The sequence below is a fragment of the Moschus berezovskii genome, chromosome 11 (genome assembly GCF_049115385.1).
Source record: "Moschus berezovskii isolate FMDL1 chromosome 11, NW_MosBer_1.0, whole genome shotgun sequence".
NCBI lineage: Eukaryota > Metazoa > Chordata > Mammalia > Artiodactyla > Moschidae > Moschus > Moschus berezovskii.
In genome coordinates this window covers 98,984,632-99,005,530 of record NC_142470.1, presented here as the reverse complement: position 1 = coordinate 99,005,530, position 20,899 = coordinate 98,984,632, and the positions used below count along the sequence as shown (strand labels likewise).

Sequence of the window (20,899 nt, the reverse complement as noted above, 5' to 3'; positions counted from 1 at the left end):
AATTTAATAGTATCCACAAAATCTTCAAAACTCAATATAGAAACAGCTTTCTCACTCTTTTTTCCCCTCTTTTAGTATTTCTTTGCATAGTATTTCATTGTGCAGATGCTAGATAGCTTTTCTTTTCTATTGAAATATAGTCGACTTACAATAGTATTTAGTTTCAGGTGTATTGCATAATGATTGGCCATTTGCATCCATTATCACCACAATAATTCCAGTAACCATCTGTCCCTACACAAAGCTATTAAAATACTATGGACCGTATTCCTTATGCAGCTTATTATATCCCCTTGACTTACTTGAGTTCTGTACCCCTTACTCCCTTCACCCATTTCATCCACCTGTCCATCCCCCTTCTTTCTGGCAACCACTCTTATTCACTACATCTATGAATCTGCTTTCGTTTTGTTTGTTTGCTTTGCTTTTAGAGTCCACATATAAGTGAAGTCATAAGGTATTTGATTTACTCTTGGAATAATACCCTTTGGATATATCCATGTTGTCCCAAATGACAAGTTTTTCTTTTTAATGATTGGGTAATATTCTATTGTATGTATACGCATTTTTATACCCATTCCTCTATCAGGGGACACAGGTTGCTTTCATATCTTCGCCATTGTAGATAATGTTGCTCTAAACATCAGGGTGCATGAATCTTTCCAAAGTGTCTTTGTTTCCTTTGGATGAATACCCAGGAGTGGAGATGCTGGATCCTATGGTGTTCTATTTTCAATTTGTTAAGGAATCTTCATACTGTTTTCCAGAGTGGCTGCACTAGCTTCTATTTCCACTAACGGTTTCTCCTCGCCAGCACTTAGCTGTTGTCTTTGTGATACAGCTTTACGATACATGTGAGTGATATCTCACTGTGGTTTGGTTTGAGGCTCCCTATTGGTTAGTGATGTTGGGAGTCTTTACATGTGCCATTTGGCCACCTGTATATCTTCTTGAAAAAAAAAATCTATACAAGTCCCTGCTTATTTTTTAATGCAGTTGTATGGTTTTCTTGATGTTGAGTTACATGAATTCTTTGTATATTTTGGATATTAATCTCCTAATAGATATATTGTTTGCAAATATCTTCTTCAATTCAGTAGGCTGCCTTTTTGCTTTGTTTGTGGTTTCCCTCACTGTGCAGAAGCTTTTCACTTTGATGTAGTCCCACTTGCTTATTTTTGCTTTTGTTTCCCTTGCCTGAGGAGACAAATAAAAAACCAACTAAGACCAGTGTCAAAAAGGGTGGTGCTTATGTTTTCTTCTAGAAGTTTTATGGTTTTGGGTCTTTCGTTTAAGTTTTTCATCCACTTTGATTTTATGTCCAATCATTATGTGACAATGTGATCCAGTTTGATTATTTTGTATGCAGCCCTCAACTCTCCCAACATATTTCATTGAAGAGGCTTTCTTTTCCCCCTTGTAGATTCTTGCCTCTGTTGTCATAGATTAATTGACCACACGAGTGTGGGTTTATTTCTGGGATCTCTATTCCATTCTATTGAGCTCTGTGCCTGCTTTGTGCCAGTACCATACTGTTTTTATTACTATAGATTTTAGCATAGTTTTTTGAAATTAGGAGCATAATACCCTTAGCTTTGTTCTTCTTTATCAAGATTGTTATGTCTATTTGGAGTCTTTTGTGTGGCCATATAAATTTTAGAATTATTAGCTCTAGTTCTGTGAGATTCTCTTTGATATTTTGATAAATTACATTGAGTCTGTATGTTGTCTTGAGTAGTGTGGTCATTTTAACAATATTAATTATTCCAATCTGTAAGCATGCTATATATTGGTCTATATTGATTTTTGTTTGTGTCTTCTTCAATTTATTTTATCAGTGTTTTATAGTTTTCCATGTACAATTCTTCTAGATCCTTGGTTCAGTTTATCCTTAAATATTTAAGTCTTTTTGATGCAATCGTAATGGGATTCTTTTCTTAATTTCTCCTCTGATAGTTCATTAGTAGTATATAGAAATGCAACAAAGCTGTGTGTATTCTTTATCTACCTCTATTTAACTTTACAATTCTATTCTTTTGTTCTTTTCTTTCTTTTTCTCACCATATGGTTGGTTTGTTCTGTTTTCACTGTTTTTTTTTTCCCAATTGGCACCTTGTTTTAGTTTTGTTTTCCAGTTTGTGCTTTAGTTAGCTTTGCTCTTAACTGGTGGATATCATTTTTGGTTTCCTTTGTTCAACAGGTCTATACTTTTTTTTGTTTTGTTTTGGATTTGTTTATGGGTGTATATGTATGTGTGCATATTCTATTATTTTAGTTATTATTTGCCTGATTTTTTAATTGCTATTGGTCTGGGGTGCATCTTTTGTTTCTCATTTTTGTATATTCATTTTAATTCCATTTAATGCCATACAAAATCACCTCTGGAATCTCTGTTCCCTGGAGAATCTCCACACTCTGAGCCTTTGGAGTGGGAGCACTGACTCCAAGACACTAGACTACCAGAGAACTCCTAACCCTAGGGAGTATCAAATAGTGAGAACTCCCACAAAAGCAACCACTTGTATACAAGACCCAGCATTGCCCAACTGCCAGTAGCACCCTACGCAAGATGCCTCATCCAAACAACAAACAAAACAAGAATACAAACCCAGTCATCAGCAGACAGAATTACCACCTCACTCAGCCCTGCCCATCAGAAGGATAAAAAACTCACCCCCTTCCAAAAGAATGCAAGCACAAGTCACACATGAAGCTTACACAAACCCCTGGACCAACTTTACAAGGGCAGAAACCAAAGGAAGAATGAATTCAACCTCAAAGCCTGGGAAAAGGAGACCTCAAACACAATAAGTTTAAAAAAAAAAAAAAGAAAAGGCAGAGAAATACTGCATAAATGAAGGAACAACCTAGAAACACACAAGTCCAAATAAATGAAGAGGAAATAGGCAAACTACCAGAAAAGAATATAGAATAATGATAGAAAAGATGATCCAAAACCTCAAAAATAGAATGTAGAGGATGCAAGAATCAATTAACAAAGATATAGAAGAAATAAAGAATAAACATATGGAGACAAACAACACAATTACTGGAATTAAAAATACTCTAGAAGGAATCAATAGCAGAATATCTGAGGCAGAAGAATGGATAAGTGAGCTGGAAGATAGAATGGTGTAAAAATAACCACTGAAGAGCAGAATAAAGGAAAAAGAATGAAAAGAACTAAGGATAGTCTCAGAGACCTCTGGGACAATATTAAATGCACCAACATTGGAATAAAAAGAAGAGAAAAGAAAGAGTATGAGAAAATTTTTGAAGAGATTAGAGTTGAAAATTTCCCCAGCATGGGAAAGGAAATAGTCAATCAAGTCCAAGAAGCACAGAGTCCCATACAGGATAAACCCAAAGAGAAACATGCCAAGACATATACTAATCAATCTAACAAAGATTAAAGACAAAGAAAGAATATTAAAAGCAGCAAGGGAAAAGCAACAAGAAACATACAAAGGAAACTCCATACATTTAACAGTTAATCTTTCAGAAGAAACTCTGCAGGCCAGAAGGGAATAACAGGATATATTTAAAATACTGAAAGTGAAAAATCTGCAACCAAAATTACTCTAAGCAAGGATCTCATTCAAAGTTGATGGAGAAATCAAAAGCTTTACAGACAAGCAAAAGTTAACAGAACTTACTACCACCAAATCAGCTTTACAACAAATGTTAAAGGGACGTACATAGTCAGGAAATACAAGAGAAGAAGAAGACCTACAAAAAGAAACCCCAAGCAATTAAGAAAAATGGCAATTTGTTGTTCAGTTGCTCAGCCATGTCCAACTCTGTAATCCCATGGATTGCAGCACACCAGGTTTCCCTGTCCTTCACCATTTCCCAGAGCTTGCAGAAAGTTGTGTCCATTGAGTCAGTGATGCCATCCAACCATCTCACTCTCTGTAAGAAGCAACCTAGATGTCCATCAACAGATGAATGGATAAAGAAGTTGTTGTACAACTTCTTTATATAGATATACACTGGAATATTACTCAGCCATAAAAAAGAATAAATTTAAGTCAGTTCTAATAGGTAGATGAAACTAGATCCTATTATACATAGGGAAGTAAGTCAGAAAGAGAAAGATAAGTATTGTACACTAACACATACTAAAGTCATGCTCAAAATTCTCCAAGCTAGGCTTCTGCAATACGTGAACCGTGAACTTACAGATATTCAAGCTGGTTTTAGAAAAGGCAGAGGCACCAGAGATCAAATTGCCAACATCCACTGGATCATGGAAAAAGCAAGAGAGTTCCAGAAAAAACATCTATTTCTGCTTCTTTGACTATGCCAAAGTCTTTGACTATGTGGATCACAATAAACTGGAAAATTCTGAAAGAGATGGGAATACCAGACCACCTGACCTGCCTCTTGAGAAACCTGTATGCAGATCAGGAAGCAGCAGTTAGAACTGGACATGGAACAACGGACTGGTTCCAAATAGGAAAAGGAGTCCGTCAAGGTTGTATATTGTCACCCTGCTTATTTAACTTATATGCAGAGTACATCATGAGGAATGCTGGGCTGGAAGAAGCACAAGCTGGAATCAGGATTGCCGGGAGAAATATCAATAACCTCAGATATGCAGACGGAGAAGGCAATGGCAAGCCACTCCAGTACTATTGCCTAGAAAATCCCATGGATGGAGGAGCCTGATAGGCTGTAGTCCATGGGGTCGCTAAGGGTCGGACACGACTGAGTGACTTCACTTTCACTTTTTACTTTCACACATTGGAGAAGGAAATGGCAACCCACTCCAGGGTTTTTGCCTGGAGAATCCCAGGGACGGGGGAGCCTGGTGGGCTTACGTCTATGGGGTCACACAGAGTCGGACACGACTGAAGTGACTTAGCAGCAGGAGCAGCAGCAGATATGCAGATGACACCACCCTTATGGCAGAAAGTGAAGAGGAACTCAAAAGCCTCTTGATGAAAGTGAAAGAGGAGAGTGAAAAAGTTGGCTTGAAGTTCAACATTCAGAAAACTAATATCATGGCGTCTGGTCCCATCACTTCATGGGAAATAGATGGGGAAACAGTGGAAACAGTGTCAGACTTTATTTTTTTGGGCTCCAAAATCACTGCAGATGGTGATTGCAGCCATGAAATTAAAAGACACTTACTCCTTGGAAGGAAAGTTATGACCAACCTAGACAGCATATTAAAAAGCAGAGACATTACTTTGCCAACAAAGGTCCATCTAATCAAGGCTATGGTTTTTCCCGTGGTCATGTATGGATGTGAGAGATGGACTGTGAGGAAAGCTGATCACCGAAGAATTGATGCTTTTGAACTGTGGTGTTGGAGAAGACTCTTGAGAGTCCCTTGGACTGCAAGGAGATCCAACCAGTCCATTCTAAAGGAGATCAATCCTGGGTGTTCACTGGAAGGACTGATCTAAAGCTGAAACTCCAATACTTTGGCCACCTCATGCGAAGAATTGACTCACTGGAAAAGACTCTGATGCTGGGAGGAATTGGGGGCAGGAGGAGAAGGGGACGACAGAGAGTGAGATGGCTGGATGGCATCACCGACTCGATGGACATGAGTTTGAGTGAACTCCAGGAGTTGGTGATGGACAGGGAGGCCTGGCGTGCTGTTTTTCATGGGGTCGCGGAGAGTCAGACACAACTGAACTGAACACATATATATGGAATCTAAAAAGATGGTATTGATGAGTTTTATGCAGGGCAGCAGTGGAGAGACAGACATGGAGAACAGACTTATGGACATAGTGGAGGGGGAGCGTGCAAGGAGAGAGTGAGATGCATGGAAAGAGTATCATGGAAATACATACGCTAACACATGCGAAATAGATAGCCAAAGGGAATTTGCTGAATGACTCAGGGAACTCAAACAGGGGCTGTGTAACAACCTAGAGGGGTGGGATGGGAGAGAGAGGGGAGGGAGGTTCGAGAGAGAGGGGACACATGGATAACTATGGCTGATTCATGTTGATATTTGGCAGAAAGCAACAATTTTGTAAAGGAATCATCCTTCAATTAAAAAATAAATTTAAAAAATATCACACACACACACACACACACAAAAGACCTAAATGTTAGACTGGGCACTATAAAACTTCTAGAGGAAACCATAGGCAGAACCCTCTCTGATATAAATCACAGCAATATCTTTTTCAATCCATCTCCCAAAATAATGGAAATAAAAACAAAAATAAACAAATAGGACCAACTTAAGTTCAAAAGTTTTTGCACAGCAAAGGAAACAATAAGCAAAACAAAAAGACAAACCACAGATTAGGAGAAAATATTTGCCAGTGACATGACCAACAAGGGATTACAAACAACTCATAATGCTTAACAGCATCAAAACAAGCAACCCAATCAAAAAATGGGCAGAAGACCTGAATAGACATTTCTCCAAACAAGACACATAGATGGACAAGAGTCATGTGAAAAGATGTTCAACATTGCTAATTATTAGAGAAATGTAAATCAAAACTACAATGAGATATCACTTTACACCAGCTAAAATTGTTATCATCCAAAAAATCCACAAACAATAAAATCTGGAGAGAGTGTGGAGAGACAGGAACCCTCCTACACTGTTGCTTTGAATGTAAATTGGTACAGCCACTATGGAGAATGGTATGGAATTCCTTCAGTTCAGTTCATTTCAGTTTAGTCACTCAGTCATGTCCAACTCTTTGCGACCCCATGGACTGCAGCATGCCAGGCTTCCGTGTCCATCACCAACTCCCGGAGTTTACCCAAACTCATGTCCATTGAGTCAGTGATGCCATCCAACCATATCACTCTCTGTTGTCCCCTTCTCCCAGCTTCAATCTTTCCCAGCATCAGGGTCTTTTCACATGAGTCAACTCTTCGCATGAGGTGGCCAAAGTCTTGGAGTTTCAGTTTTAGCATCAGTCCTTCCAATGAACACTCAGGATTGATTTCCTTTAGATTGGACTGGTTGAATCTCCTTGCAGTCCAAGGGACTCTCAAGAGTCTTTGCCAACACCATGGTTCAAAAGCATCAATTCTTCAGCGATCAGCTTTCCTCACAGTCCAACTCTCACATCCATACATGACCACTGGAAAAACCATAGCCTTGACTAGATGGACCTTGGTTGGCAAAGTAATGTCTCTGCTTCTTAATATGCTGTCTAGGTTGGTCATAACTTTCCTGCCAAGGAGTAAGGTCTTTTAATTTCATGGCTGCAGTCACCTTCTGCAGTGATTTTGGAGCCCCCAAAAAATAAAATCTGCCACTGTTTCCACTGTTTCCCCATCTCTTTGCCATGAAGTGATGGGACGAGATGCCATGATCTTCGTTTTTTGAATGTTGAGTTTTAAGCCAGCTTAAATTGTATGTATTTATTTCTCTGTGCTTATTTCTATGTATCAGGTTCAGTTCAGTTCAGTTCAGTTCAGTTCAGTCACTCAGTCGTGTTCCACTCTTTGCGACGCCATGGACTGCAGCACGCCAGGCCTCCGTGTCCATCACCAACTCCCGGAGTTTACCCAAACTCATGTCCATTGAGTCGGTGATGCCATCCAACCATATCACTCTCTGTTGTCCCCTTCTCCCGGCTTCAATCTTTCCCAGCATCAGGGTCTTTTCACATGAGTCAGCTCTTCGCATCAGGTGGCCAAAGTCTTGGAGTTTCAGTTTTAGCATCAGTCCTTCCAATGAACACTCAGGATTGATTTCCTTTAGGATGGACTGGTTGAATCAGGTAAGTTGATTACAAGTTCTGAGCTTGGAGAAGTGGCTTTATGCTGGAGCTGTCCGGTGGGACCTAGCAGCACACGCCTGTCTGGTCAGCAGAGCTATATGCTCTAAGGGCGCCCCCTATGTGTGCTGTGTGCGCCCTTCTGTTGTGGTGGATCTGACTACTGTGGGCATGCTTGTAGGTGAGGCTGCCAGACCAGTTCACTGCCAGACCCTGCCTTGTGTGGTGACTGTTGGCCACCAGTGCACAGGGATAGGTTCTAAGGCAAGTGGCTGTGGGTCACTGAGGGCTCTGGGCTAATATCAGCCCACTGGTGTGTGGGTAAGCTCCCAGATCTAATAGGCTAAAAGGAGAACTCAAAAATGACATTTGCAAAAACCAATGTCCTCAAGGTAGAATGAACTCCCTAAAATGGCTTCCACCAGTATTTTCGTCCCAGGAGGTGGTCCCAATTGCCTCCTGCCTCTCCAGGAGACTCTTCAAGGTCAGCGGGTAGGTCTGACTCAGGCTCACTTAGGAACAGAATCTCTGTCTCTTACAATCTTCTCACACTCCTGTGTATAAGCCCTGATGGCTTTCAAAGTCAGAGTCTTGGGTGTTGTCTTCCCAGTTCAGGACCCACTGGGAACCCAGCGTGGGGCTCAGATCTCTTGTTCCTTGTGGAGGAACTGTGCACTTGTGATTATCCTTCCATTTGTGGTTTATCTTCCCAAGGGTATGGATCTTTACTACATTGCATCTCTATTCCTCCTACCCATCTCATTGTGATTCCTTCTTTATATCTTTAGTTGTAGAAAATCTTTTCTGCTAGTCTTCAGCTTTTCCCATATATAGTTGCTTTGTAACTAGTTATAATTCTGGTGTGCCCATGTGAGGAGATGAACTCACTGCCTTCCTATTCTACTATATTGGCCACACATCTTCTAGGTCATTCTTTCTTTTAAGATTTCTTAGGAATAAAAAGGAATGGGTTATATCACCGTATATTCATAAAGCCATTTTATGAATATTCCCTTTAAACAATCCCTTGCTGCAGCTATCCAAATCCTATCCATTCCCTTCCCCTCCCCCAGAGTCTTCAAATCTAGCAGCCTACTCTGACTCATGGCCCTTTTCCTTCTGCTGCTTTCTCCCCATACCTGGATCTTTTCCTGCTGAACACCTTTTGCTCATAAATCTGGTCTCCCGTGGCTTCTCCAGCCATTGCCCAGAGAAGTATGATATGATATTCTCAAACATGAATGCACATGAGAATAATCAGAAGGGCTTCTCAAACACTGAGTTCTGAGCCCCACATTCAAAGTTTCTGATTCAGTTAGACTGGAATGGGGTCTAAGAATTTGCCTTCCTGACAACTTCTCAAGTGATATTTATGTTCCTGGTCCTGGGGCCACTCTCTGGGAATCACTGATATAACCAAAGTCCTTTGGTACCACACATAAAGGGTCCTTCCGCTATCTTGAAAGGTGTTATTACATCAATAGTTACTTTATATCACCTATCACACTGTGCATAGTAAGTGGGCAGGATAAGAGAGAAAATAGCCATTATAAAGGGAAGAAGGGCTGCTAGTCTTACCTGTCTCGCTCTCTCGCCAGGTGGTTAAGATGATGATCGTTGTTGTGTGCACCTTTGCCATCTGCTGGTTGCCCTTCCACATCTTCTTCCTCCTGCCTTACATCAACCCTGATCTCTACCTGGAGAAGTTTATTCAGCAGGTTTACCTGGCCATCATGTGGCTGGCCATGAGCTCTACCATGTACAACCCCATCATCTACTGCTGTCTCAATGACAGGTAAGACCCTCATCCCCCCATACTGTCTCCAGGACAGGAACCTAATAATCCCTCTGTTGAATCCCTGCTGACTGAACCATGTGATGATTAGTTTTCTGTAGCCTGCACCACTCACTCCTCTCTCACAGCCGGCTCTGCTCAATTAGGTTGGCTGCTTGGGGACTACAAAGACAAATGGTCTTGTCACCATGCAGGAACAGGAGCCATGAGAAGACCTTTTTTCCTTTCCAAGGGGAGCCAGAAACACATACCCTTATTTGAAATCTTCAGACTTTTAAACACTGGTTACTGAGTCAGTATTGGAAGGTCGGGTACGGGGCAGGTAAAAACTCCCTGTGATGAATGCACATAAATCAGGTTGCCAGCTGGATCAGGTTCATGAATTTGTTCAGTCTGCTCTAAGGATCCCATGCACAGAGAGTTGTGCATGCAGAAAGAGACAGAGAATCAGAGAGAGAAGGAGTCAGAGAATGAATGGATCAGAGAGTGGAGCAAGAGAGAGAGATCGGTGCCACTCGAATGTTATCCACCACGTGGCAGTTTTTCCCTTCTCTGGTCTCTCATCTTCCTCTTCCCAACCCATCCGGGCAGGGAATTCCCTGGCAGTCCAGTGGTTAAGACCTCACTTTCCAATGCAGCAGGGATGGGGCGGGTTCAATTCCAGGTCGGGGAGCTAAGATCCTACATGCCTTGCAGTCGGAAAACCAAAACACAGAACAAAATCAATATTGGAACAAATTCAATAGACTTTAAAAATTGTCCACATCAAAAAAAAAAAAATCTTAAAAAAAATTTTAAGGTAGCTTTATCCAGTTTCTTCCAGCACTTCTAGCAGGACAGGGTAAGCAAAAAGAAGCCAGAGCCTCAAAGGCCTGATTCTGCCTTTGTTTGGCCACAGAGGCCAGGAGAGCCTCCCCTGAAGTGGAAGCCAACTTCAGACAAGTGAGAAAAGAAAGAACCCTCAGGAATGGTGATCAGCAACAAGGAATCCACCACAGTGGGCAGAGTCTCCAAAAGGGAGCTGGGAAGCTGTGGTGGCAGTTCAGTCATCTGGAGCACCACCTCAGCCTCTGTGTGAAAAAGGGAGACGGGAGAAGGAGGGGGAGGGATAAAAGATTTGTCATAATTACGGCCAGCAGTTATCAACCTATAAGGAGCCTTCCATGAATGAGACACTCAGGGGCTATGACTTTGAAGACAGGTATTCCCTGGGACTTGTCCAAATGGTCTTTGTCTAACTCACAGATGTATCTTTCTTCTAAGAGCCTCACAACCTGCCTAAACATTTCTAGGTTAAATCTCTCAGCACATATTTTAAGTAAAAGCTGAGTCTCCCTGCTTAAAACACAGGGAAACTGAGGCACATTGAAGGGATACGATTGGTAGAAAGTCAGTGGGCTACTTGAAGGAAAGGACTGGGTCTCGACACTGTATTGTACATGTAATGAACACTTGGTGAATGTTTTTACTGATGCTGAACTGACCCAGAGTCGGTGGAGGCAGCATATTTCAACTGCCACCCTCAGTACAGACTTGCATTTCACATGAACTTGGGTTCTAATCCTGGAGTTGACCTTGATGACTGACCTTTGAATCTTCTGCCCTTAGCATCTCCAGTTATCAATTAACTTAAAAAAATAAGAAGACAGAGTCTCATTTGGGTATACCCTCATCTTAAACAGCTTCTGCAATGGTGGGAACACCTCTGATAACAGGCCATACTCAAGCGTTGCTTGTCCATCCACTCTCTTTCCAGGTTCCGTCTGGGTTTCAAGCATGCCTTTCGGTGCTGCCCTTTCATCAGTACTGGTGACCACGAAGGGTTTGAAATGAAATCCACTAGGTACCTCCAGACCCAAGGCAGCCTTTACAAAGTCAGCCGCCTGGAGACCACTGTCTCCACAGTGGTGGGGGCCCATGAGGAAGACCTGGAGGAAGGCCCCAAGGCCATGCCCTCATCCCTGGACCAGATCTCCAATGACCCCTCTCACAGCGACTCTAAGACCACAACGGAGAGCTTCAGCTTCTACTCCAACATGCTCTCCTAGACCACGGGGCTTTCAGCAGGCACGGCCGCCTCTATCTTTGTCCTGCTTCATTTCATGCATGGATAAATCTTCAGTATAAAATCCATAAGAAACACCCTTGGGGCTTGTGAAAGGCTGAGAATAGTTTGGGGAAAACATTCCATTCTGGAGTCAAAAACCTACAGTCTTCTATATCTTTGTCACACACACGCTGTGTGACCCAAAGAAATCATTTACTTCTCGAGCCTGTACAAGGAGAAGGTTAAACTTGATTTTCTCTACAATCCATTCCAAGATTCTAGAATTAATTTCAATTGCATGTGCTCATTTCAGGGGATTCCTGAAGTGCAGCAACAGATCAAACTGATCTGAAGTAAGACCCTGTCTTTCTTCAATAAAAGTGTTCTCAGTCTTGCTTAGGTTATTTTCCTTTAGCTGGTGGCTCACACTGCATCAGCCTCTGCTTGATAAGGTAAAGGAAAGGAGAAGCCAGCTAAAATCTGAATGAAAGAGTTAACCTTCTCTTCTAAGCACCAATGAAAATAAGGTATACTTCTGCCCCTTTTGGCATCTCAATAAATCAATGTATCACGCGATTGAGAGTTTCAAATTCATCTGTATTATGTCCCCATTGACTATCCTGAGCCACCAGTGCAAACAGAATATGTTCACTGATACTAGTTAATGTCTGTTATGAACCAAGACTCAGGAGAACTGTGCAACACTTAATCTGATCCTCTCCTTATTTGTAAAACTAAGCCTGAATGACATCATCTAGGTGTCCCTTCAAATTTTAACATTCATCGGTTCAATGATTGTGTGCTTTTTGTTTGTGTAACCAAAAATTGAATAATAGGAGCAGTAAGTCTAGTGACTTAATGCCCAGCTCTTAGAGATGTAGCTCCTGCTAAGACCATGTATCAGTATCCACATATGACATTCTCTGATTTGTCCTAGAACTGTGAGTATTTTCCTTCTACTGAAACATTTTTTCCTTTGACAGAGGAGAGGACTTTGTGTCAAAACTTGCATCTCCCTATCAGGCCTTAGCAGGCTAGGTCTCACAGCTAGAGAATGCCACTGGGAAAGACAAACATGTGGGCTCCCTGCTCTAGCCTTTTGGTTATCTTAGGGCAGGGGCACTCATGCAGATTTTTCTTTATACTAGCATTAGGCATCGGAGAAGGCAATGGCAGGCCACTCCAGTACTCTTGCCTAGAAAATCCCATGGATGGAGGAGCCTGGTAGGCTGCAGTCCGTGGGGTCGCTACGAGTCAGACATGACCGAGTGACTTCACTTTCACACATTGGAGAAGGAAATGGCAACCCACTCCAGTGTTCTTGCCTGGAGAATCCCAGGGACGGGGTAGCCTGGTGGGCTTCCGTCTATGGGGTCACACAGAGTCGGACACGACTGAAGTGACTTAGCAGCAGCAGCAGCATTAGGCATGTGCTCAGATCCTCAGTGACTGAGGAGGCTGTGCCCTGCAACCACATTTGGGGAAAGAGGCCACCTTACATCTCTCATTAGACTCCGAATCTCCCCTTCCTGCCACTGGCTTTGCTGGCCTCCCGCCTAAAAGAGGTAGAATGATCAATAAACTCTGAAGAAGAAGAGTCAGTCAACAAAGAGTCATGAACTAAGAGCACTTCATGTCCTAACACAGTTTTGGGGTTATAGCAGGTGCACCTGCAGTTTCTGTCTCCAGATCTGTGCTTTGTCCAGATGTGGCTGAAAGCAGAGACAACATGTAACTATATAAAAGCCTTCCTCACAGTTTGAAGAATGCATGCACAAGTCCTGCACCCATCGTGTTGAAGGAGAACAGTGGTGCACATCAGGTTTACAGCCTTTACAAGCTGTGCTGGCCCTAACCCTGCTAGGGCATCGGCAGGCCAGGAAGAAGCTGTATAGCAGCAATAGAAGCCAGAAGGACCTGACAGCCACATTCGCCAAAGCAGAACGAGAAGAATTAAACTAAGGAAACCAGCTCAGTGTAAACATATGGATAGAATACTTAATTTAGGGGCAACAAAAGTCAGTGCCCAAAACATTTTAGTCATCCTTCTAATAAAGAATCAGGCCATGTATGGACTATTCACTTCAGAGGGATGTAAAGAACTGGCATGATTATGAGAAGTACCCAAGAAGAAAATGCTAATGAGTAGGGGGACTTTCTATGGAAGAGGTTACAGTTGAATTTAACAAGGACTATCGAACACTTGATCTAGACTTGGCCCTGAGCTGGGGACACACAGCTTCTTCCGTTCTTGAGAAAGCCTATCAGACAGGCCATTGCTAACTCACCAGTCTTAGATGGTCTAGGCTGCCCAGCAGGCATGGAGGCAGTTGAGAAGCAGATTCTCCACAGGATTCTAAAGACCCACACTCAACATACATAATGGGGCCAAAGTCAAAGACCTTAAGATAGCCTTTTGCAATGGAAGCTCTTTGAGATCATTCCAAAGAGAGCATCAGCCAATCTAGGGGAACTGAAGGGATGTGGTTGGACAGCATCATCACTGCACATTGTAGGAGTGAGCAGTGTCAAATACGCCAGAATGTTTCCTCTGAGAGAGAGAGCCCATCAAGCCTTCTACTGACCCACTCTCCAACACCCATTTAACTGATAAAAGTGCTGTCTTCTCCAATATGTGAGAAACACCATGATTTGTACTGTGCATGGGTCTCACTCTTATAGAAATGTGTCACCCTGTGTTTATCTCCTAAGTGTTTTTCCTTGATATTCTGTTCAGTAGTGATAAAATAGAAAGCATCATTGGCCATCTTTGTTATGTTACTTCAAAAATATGGGATCCAGTTGCTGTCAGTGAGCTATATATATTGTGCCAATTCCTCCTTGTTCTTTCACAGATAGAAATTTATGTATATCATAGACACACAGTAGGACCATAGCAACTGAGGGATGGGGAGGAAGACTAAATGGTAAAAACTAAAGGACAAGAGTTCTTATCTTCCTCAGCTCCCACTAAAGTGCTAAGACATAGTGGAATTTCCTTTTTCTTGGAAAGACTAGGTGGAACCCTGGGAAAAGGGGACTTGGGAGCTAAACTTATTGACCTGGCTTTCAGGAAGAATCATGTAAGCAAAGACAGGTAGTTCTTAAAGTTTCTATACTTTCCAGTCTGGAATCCTGGAAAAATCTCCATATATAAATAAAGTATGTTTTTGACTACTTCTTGCCTCGTCTCATCTCTAGGAAAAGTAAGCACCCTATAAGATACTGAATGGGGTGGTACTAGGAACTCTAACAAATTGCATAGACGAAAGAATGGGACCCAACACCCAGCAAACTCCTACCTTTGTGACAAAATGGGTTGGCAAGGTGTGAGAATGATTTCTGGGTGGGGATCTGGGAACATAGTATGGGATTGTGTGAAGTGACCAACAGAGTCACCTATGAGTAGAATTGTATCAGTTCAGGTCCTCCCAGAAGCAGACACCAGGACAGAGTTAGAAGTGCAAGAGACTCGTTGAGAGAACACTTGGGAAAGATAAGGGGGTGAGGAAGGCAGGTTGGGGAGGCCTTGAGTCTCTGTGGAAATATCCGATGCCTGTGAAAAAGGTGGGGGGAGATTGAGCAGGAGGAGCTTCCATATGAGGTACAGCCCTGGGAAAGTCTCAGCTGGCCCACCAGCTTGCATGCAAAGGGTGCCCCACACTAGCAGAAATGGCCAGGCCTCGTACCCCGAACAGGCTCTCACTGACTGGGAGCTATCTGGGGAGAGAGTAGTGTGGGCTTGAACACTATAGTGGGTCATGAGGTACTGCAGCTAGAGGCAGGCCGCTGACTACACTCCCTCGGCCAGCTCTCTCCTAAAGAGAGATCTGTGCTGCCACTTCCACAGCCACCACCAGAGCTTTGGTCCAGCCCTCTGTGTTTGAAAACATGTCAGGAAGCCCTTGGCAGTATTAGAAAAGTCAGTGGTTAATCTCTGTGAGCCCTGGCAACCTGGAAGAGAGACCAGGAAGCAGGGGCCACCCTGTACTACCTCATCCCTCAGGCATGCCCCCTCAAAACAGTGATGAGCAGTTGGTGGAAGACTTGCAATGACAGAGACTGTAAGGCTTTAAGAGAGTGAATTTTGAGGAGAATCTAGATAGCTCTGCAACATGGTGAGTATCAGAAACAACTAAAGATGTTTATGTTAAAACTAAGGTGACTTAAATTGAGGTGCCTGGATAAGCTTCAAGGAATCCACAAATTCCCCTCAAGTTCCCCACAAATCATATGTAAAACATTGTGTGTGTGTGTGTGTGTGTGTGTGTAATAAAGGTGCATAACCGGAATCGTTTCAGAAGAAATCATTCTCCCTCTTCTCTGCAGATAAAGAGAGAAAATAAACTGTTTACAAGAGAGGGGACAGGAGCCCCGAGGCCTTCAGAGCACAGTGAGAGGTAGGTGAGCCCTGGGAGAGCCAGAATGGCTGCCAGGAAACTTGAGACAACTTTGGAACAAAACCATAATTCAGGCGCCCAGATGAGTTAAAGTTGTAGAACATCTTTAAAGATGTTTCTGACAGTAAAAGCACCCAATTCAGGATTAAGTGCTGGGCTTACTCTTCATTGGAGAGATTAATATTTGTTAGCTGACGAAAATACGAACCTTAGTTATAGGTCAAGAAATAATATCAGCTGTGGAGTATGGACACTCTTGAGGAAATTCAGTCATTTTCATTTAGTCCTGTGTAGGCACGTGGCCTCATGTACCATGAAGGTGCCTTAAGAGCCATTCTGGCTTTGGTAGTTCTCCCTGCATAGCTGCATCAGATCCTTTTCATGAGTAAATGGATCTTCCCAGCTCTGAAACCCAAGACGGGGTTTCAGTCAAGTCCTCAAACAGAGGCAGGCAAGGTGGAGACACATCAAGAATGTTCTTCTCCATCTTCAGAGGTGAAGGAAAGGGGCTTCCCTGGTGGCTCCACAGAAAAGAATCCACCTGCCAATTCAAGAGACACAGGTTTGATCCCTGGTCTGGGAAGATTCCACATGCTGCAACTACTGAAGCCTGCACCGAGAGAAGGACCACAATGAGAAGCCTGCACACCTCAGCTGGAGAGTAGGCCAAGGAGCAGCAAAGACCCTGCACGGACAAAAACAAATACAAAAGTGAAGGGGAATCTGACTGCAGAAACTGCGTTCCTGAATCCCATAGGCAATGCTCTGAACGCCCTTGTTTATCTGTATCTAGTTAGGAAAATAGGGAGGAAGAGGAATCAGACCGTGTACATGCATGCTAAGTTGCTTCAGTCATGTCCGACTCTTTGAGAGTCTATGGGCTGTAGCCCGCCAGGCTCTTCTGTCCATGGGATTCTTCAAGCAAGAATACTGGAGTGTGTTGCCTTGTCCTCCTCCAGGAGATCTTCCCAACCCAGGGACCTAACCTATGTCTCTTATGTCTCCTGCACTGGCAGACGGATTCTTTACCACTAGCACCACCTGGGATTCAACATAAAGTGATGGTGATATTTGGTTCTTTCTCAAGCAGTGCAGTAAGGGAAAAAGGCTGCTAATTAGAAATGTGGCAAACTGTATCAGCAATAGCAATGACATGAGCCCCACTGTGGTTGCTGCCCTGACCCTGCCACTCTCTGCTGGCATGTTAGCAGCATCTATTCCACTAGCTTCAGAGATTTTCACAACGACAGATTCTACCCCAAGTCCTCTGCAATCTGTGTGTGTGTCCTTTGTCTCTTTCCTCTTCTTTTTATGTCCAGTTTCCTTTTGTTCTCCACTCTTTATTCCAACATTACTTTTATCCCTAGAAACTCTCTCCTCCTAACACACACCCTGCTGAAATCCTAAGCTTTAACCCCACTACTCTGGATGCCTTCTTAGTACACACTTTAATAAAGAGAGTGTGGCATAACAGTGAGGCCCCACCATCCCTAATAAATTTCCTTTCCCATCTCAAGTTCCCTCTTGCTCCCTCATGTACTTGCTCCCCCACTCTTCTTTAATCCCCTTCCCAACCTCACTGCCCACTCACCTATTTTCTGAAACTAAGAGGACTTTCAGGGCAGGGCGCCTGAGTTAGTGCTAAAACTCAAAAGAAACAGCTGAAGCAAGAAATCCAGACACTAGATTGGGCTGAGAGAATCGCAGGCTCCAGAGGGATGCCAGGATCCAGTACTGTCATCTCCTAACCACGCTAATATATGCATTTAAAGAACAGCGTTAGCACATGAAGAGGCCATGGGAAGAGTAGGGGCAGTAAGGTAAGGCAGTGCGTGCTCGCTGCTCAAAAAGCTCTTTCTGGGTTTGGTCATGCTCCTCTGCCCCTTTTCTCGTTGAAAAGGGACTCATTGACCCATGCCCATTGCCCTCTTGTTCTACCACCTGGGGAAGTACCCGCTTTGGCAGAAGTGTCCTGTGGGACAGTAACTATTTCTCAAAGATGGCAGCCACCTGGGCTGGTCCAGACAGTCAAAAAAAGATTCTCTTATGGATGATTATGAACATGATTCTGTGTTGACCTCAAGAATTTGGGGACAAGCCAAACACTATCTCACAAAGAGAGGCAGAACTTTTCTGCTAATTTTATCCCTATAAGAATTTGACAGCTGATGGAGGAAGGATGAGAGAAAGGAATAGTCAGGAGTCTGGGATGGACATGTACACACTGTTATATTTAAAATGAATAGCCAATAAGGCTACTGTTTACAACATGAAATTTTGGTCAATGTTGTGTGGCAACCTGGATGGGAGAGCCATTTAGGGGAGATGGATACACGTGTATGGATGGCTGAGTCCCTTCGCTGTTCACCTGAAACTATCACAACGTTGTTAGTCAACTATACCACTATACAAAATTAAAAGTTTTAAAAAAAGCATTTGATAGCTGATGATTCAACTTCATGCATTGGAGATTTGTCATGATATAGCAGGCACTCTGTGGGGGAGAGGAGGGTTGGAAATATAATTTTCAATAGCACACGGTGTCCGCCCTCAATAAATTCACAGTCGAGAGAGGTAGACGGATGTTCATCATAGTCCAGGGGGAAGAATGTAAAAACAGAGATGCTAGAAAGAATTCTTGATGTCTCACCACATCAAGAATTATCTTTTGACTCCGTAAAAAGATAACAAAATCTTAAGTCCAATGTTTTCCTCAATGGCAATGCACATACAGTCACTCACAAAAATGTTTTCCCATCTCATTGATTTCCACAAACTTCTAAGTTTTCTCATATCAGATGTACACACTTGCTTTAACCATCTTTCAATTGTTGATTTTTCAATTAGGTTTATTGTTGACTTTAAATCCTCCCAAATCAAAAGACAGTCCCAGTAGAATCTGACCACCACTACCTGTACTCTCACCCCTCTCCAGGTTCCACCTTTGGGCCACAGGTCTGGTCTTGGGTGCCCTCTGAAGGACTCTATTAAAACATACAGGTTATGGATTCAAACGAAAGAAGTATCCAACACTAAAGCCAAATGCCCTCTGCCAGCGAGTGGGGATGTCACTTTAAAGTATCCCAGGAGCTAGTGCCGAGAACATAACTTTCCTATGCCTAGGTGTTGCTTGGGTTATAGATTTGAAGAAAAAAGACACACATTAGAAGATGCCAGTCCGGAAATGGGGAGTTCTCATACAACTGGACTCATCATACATACAAGCACTTCTGCTTCTGTTCCCACCAGGAGAACTCCCGATCTGATTATGGGAGGTAATCATGAGGCTCCCCCATTGACTCCTCACATCATTATCTTTCTGTCCTCTCTGATTTGAAGATCCCACACCACTAACCATGGCAGGCATTCTGCCAACTCCTGAATATCTCTGCATTGATCCTAAGGTTCCACTAGGAGTTCTCATAATGGGAGTAGAGAGATATGCCCACTACCAGAGACAAGCAGAGTGGGGGACATGGACAGTAAGCCACCATTTCACTCACACCTGACCTTGATGGCACAGGTTCCTGTTGCTTGCTGGAGTCAATTCTATCCACTCTCTTGAAAAAATGATCCAGTGATGTCTAGGTAGTAGCTCCTTTTTCCTCATCACAAATGACACAGCAGCACTGGATTACATTCTGAACAGCTGCTGCAACTGTCATGCACCATTCTACATCTGGATCCTGTGCCTCACAAACTAACAGTGCCTCCTCAAATAAAGAAATCTCCTTGCCATTTCCTGCATCATGATTCTCTTCAGCGCTTCAGTTATTTCTTTCTCTGTCTTCATCCTTTCTTGGTACTTGGCATCTCTGAGCAGTACCAGCTACATCACCTCTCTTTTTTATACTTGCTTTTGGACATCCTGGGCCTGAAATAAAGATACTGTACTACTGTACTCTACATAGTATTGTACAGTAGTATGCAAAAGCCTAACCACTTGTAGAGGATGTGTGCATATGACAATGTACACCAGACATGCTAACTAACTTATATGATTGGACAAGCAAGTTGTGCATTTGCATCTCTGAAAGTTTGCAACTTGAAGGTTCTTATGTGGGGGACTTACTGTACCTTTTTCCATCCCCTCACTTTCAGTTTGGATGTGTCCCTAGGACTGAAGTGGGTCTCTTGTAGACACAATATATACAGGACTTGTTTTCTATCCAGTCAGCCAGGCTTTGTCTTTTGGTTGGAGCATTTAATCCATTTCTTAATACATTTAAGGTAACTATTATGTTCTTACTGCCATTTTCTTAACTGTTTTGGGTTTGTTTTCATAGGTTTTTTTTCTCTCTTTCCTCTCTTGCTCTCTCCACTTGAGGTGAGATGACCGTCTTTAGTGCTGTGTTTGGGCTGCTTTTGTGTGTATGTGTGTTGTAGATTTGCTATTTTCATAAGGTTTTGCTATAGCAGTCTATATATGTACAAGATTATTTTAAGTTGCTGGTCTCTTTCCCCTCTAGAGAAGTTCATTTAGCATTTGTTGCAAAGTGGCCTATTGGTGCTGAATTCTCTCAGATATTGTGTGTCTGTAAACCTTTTGATTTCTCTGTTAAATCTGAATGAGAGCCTTGGTGGGTAGAGTAATCTCGGTTTTAGGTTCTTCCATCATTTTGAATATATCATGCCACTCCCAGCTGGCCTGCAGAGTCTGAGCTGAGAAATCAGTTGATAATTTTATGGGAGTTCCCTCATAATGGTCACTTTCTCCTGGTTACTTTTAATATTTTATCTTGGTCTTTAATTTTTGTCAGTTTGATTACTATGTGTCTCAGCATGTTCCTTCTTGGGTTTATCCTTTCTGGTACTCTCTGTGCTTCCTGGACTTTGATGAATGTTTCTTTTCCAATATTAGGGAAGTCTTCAGCAATTATCTCTTCAAATATTTTCTCAGATCCTATTTCTCTTCTCCTTATGGGAACCCTATTTTGTGAAT

At 42.7% G+C, this 20,899-nt stretch overlaps 1 protein-coding gene across 1 annotated transcript in view; it reads left to right on the top strand.

Annotated features, from left to right (window-relative positions):
* TACR1 (tachykinin receptor 1) overlaps positions 1 to 14,710 on the top strand; it is a 178,278-nt gene extending 163,568 nt beyond the window's left edge. The window contains exons 4-5 of the mRNA XM_055400696.2: positions 9,314 to 9,510; positions 11,267 to 14,710. Of these exons, the coding sequence (XP_055256671.2) occupies positions 9,314 to 9,510; positions 11,267 to 11,558 (489 nt within the window). The 3' untranslated portion in view covers positions 11,559 to 14,710. The remainder of the gene's footprint in view (positions 1 to 9,313; positions 9,511 to 11,266) is intronic.
* Positions 14,711 to 20,899: the final 6,189 nt, after the last annotated feature.